Below are 2212 nucleotides of genomic sequence, written 5' to 3'. Positions count from 1 at the left end.
GACACTCAGTCACTCCAGAGGAACATGTTAGTAGAGGTGATAACAACCTTGCGCGTGAGGGGTTGCTGAGAAAATAAAATGATCTGGGATTAGAATCTTCACAGCTACATGTCCCAGACCAGAACCGGGCTTCCTGCTGGGGACACTGGCACAGCCTGAGGAGCACTGTAGACGGGTTACAAAATGGCAGGAGGATAGTGTCTGTATTATTAGTCTTGACCCTGAGGCTCCAGTGAAGCATAACTGCATGGACCTGCATCAATTATTTCTAGAATGAAGAGAAACATGCAAGAGACTCATTCACTTACCACCACAAGCCTCTAATGTGAATACAACAGTAATTAAAACCCAGTCCTGGTTCTAAAGAGCTTATTTACCATACGTGGTCTGGTCAGAACCTAGCACGATACAAAAACCCATAGGAATGAAGGGGACTGTCTCTGTATGAAGTAAAGAGGGTAAAAACCTAGTCCACGATCAAGGCCAAAGTTTCTTTCTAACACAAAGAGCAATGTTCATATATGAAAACATATATGTGAGCAGGTGTGTGTATGAGTGCCTACATGCCTACATCACTCCAGTCTTTAGGACAAAGACGTTTCTCGTTTGGTTGATAAGTGTCCATTGGGATGGACATATCAGAAGTTTATTGGGAAATAAAGCTTCCATTGCCAGCGTAGTATTTTAGATTGATGACATCTTCCTACACAATAAGGAGAATGCATAAATGAAAACAAAAAAAAAAAGGAAGTAGAAGTGGAGAGGATGTTCAGAAAATGAAATTGTCCATGTTCCCTATTTAAGAGCCATGCTTCGAGGCGGTCCTCAGAGAACCTGGGCCCCGAGGTCCCCCAGCCGCCCAACTCAGCCCGGCCAGCAGCCCCCTCGGCTTCCCCATGGCTCTCCTGCGCCCTCTGCTGACCGCCCTGGCGCTGCTCACCTGCCGCCCTGGAGGCCCTCTGGGCTGTGCCCTGCCTGGGAGCCACGCGCAGGTTAGCAGGGACAACTTGGTGCTCCTGGGCCAGATGCGGAGACTGTCCCCTTTCTTGTGCCTGCGGGCCAGAAAAGACTTCCGCTTCCCCCGGGAGATGCTGGAGGGCGGCCAGCTCCGGGAGGCCCAGGCCGCCGCCGCCGTCCTGCGGGAGCTGCTCCAGCAGACCTTCAACCTGTTGCACACGGAGCGCTCCTCGGCGGCCTGGAGCCCCGCGCCGCTGCACGGACTCCGCTCTGGCCTCCACCGGCAGCTGGAAGCCCTGGACGCCTGCTTGGTGCAGGCCGCGGGCGAGGGAGAGCGCGCCCCGGGGATGCACGGCCCTGCCCTGGCCATCAAGAGGTACTTCCAGGACATCCGCGTCTACCTGGAGGACGAGGGATACAGTGACTGCGCCTGGGAAATTGTCAGGCTGGAAATCATGAGAGCCTTGTCCTCCTCGGCGACCTTGCAAGACAGCTTGGCCATCAAGGATGGAGACCTGGGGTCACCTTCAAGTGATTCTCAATGATTCACGTGCCACATCACCCTGCACTATGCTCACCTCAAGAGACTGTCACTGCAGCCTTCATCACAAAATTTATTGACTTTAATTCCACAAATATTTTGTGAGTAGTATTAAGCAAGAATATGTAAAAAAAAAAAAAAAAAAAAATCCGGCTTCAGGATCATCAGTCCTTAAGAGATGATTGCCCTGATGTTATTTATTTATTGTTATTTATTTATTCTTGTAGCTTATCCTATTTATTTTTATATTTTGATATAAAAGATATTTCCCTTACACCGTATTAAAATTGATAAATCATAATCACCTCTTCATTTTATTAAATATGTATTTTGTCTTATTAAATTCTAATGAAAGACAATTTCTTGAGTCTCTTTATTCTGAAACCGTAAATCCAAATCTTGGTTGTTCTAGACCAAATGGAAGAATGGATGGTAGTATTCATCTACTTACTCATCCTTTCAGTTCATGTCCTATGTAAACAGGACATCAAGACGGCAGATGCAGAATCACCTTCACAAAGCACAGCCTAGTAAATCGAACATGGCAACTTCTGTGTCAAAACTTTTAGTCTCACAGGGAAAGAGGCATTAAAAGAGGATAAATATTTTTAAATTTTTAATTAAATTAAAAAACACAAAATGATGTAAAGGAAAATGTTATTCTTACATAGAAGCTTTAAATACAATAATTTTGAGACGGGAAGATGGATACTC

General features: G+C 46.2%; 1 protein-coding gene across 1 annotated transcript; it reads left to right on the top strand.

The window, feature by feature from the left end:
- Positions 1 to 896: 896 nt before the first annotated feature.
- LOC115499083 (interferon omega-1-like) lies at positions 897 to 1502 on the top strand. The gene has a single exon (XM_030292810.1). It carries the CDS (start codon positions 897 to 899, stop codon positions 1500 to 1502), a length of 606 nt encoding a protein of 201 aa, XP_030148670.1.
- Positions 1503 to 2212: the final 710 nt, after the last annotated feature.

This window comes from Lynx canadensis, chromosome D4 (genome assembly GCF_007474595.2).
Source record: "Lynx canadensis isolate LIC74 chromosome D4, mLynCan4.pri.v2, whole genome shotgun sequence".
Taxonomy (NCBI): Eukaryota; Metazoa; Chordata; class Mammalia; order Carnivora; family Felidae; genus Lynx; species Lynx canadensis.
The sequence above is the reverse complement of the archived record's forward strand: the minus strand, read 5'-3'. Positions and strand labels throughout refer to the sequence as shown.

What these genes read in the sequence shown, in the direction of transcription:
- LOC115499083 (XM_030292810.1), top strand. Translation starts at nt 897, where the DNA reads ATGGCTCTCCTGCGCCCTCTGCTGACCGCCCTGGCGCTGCTCACCTGC.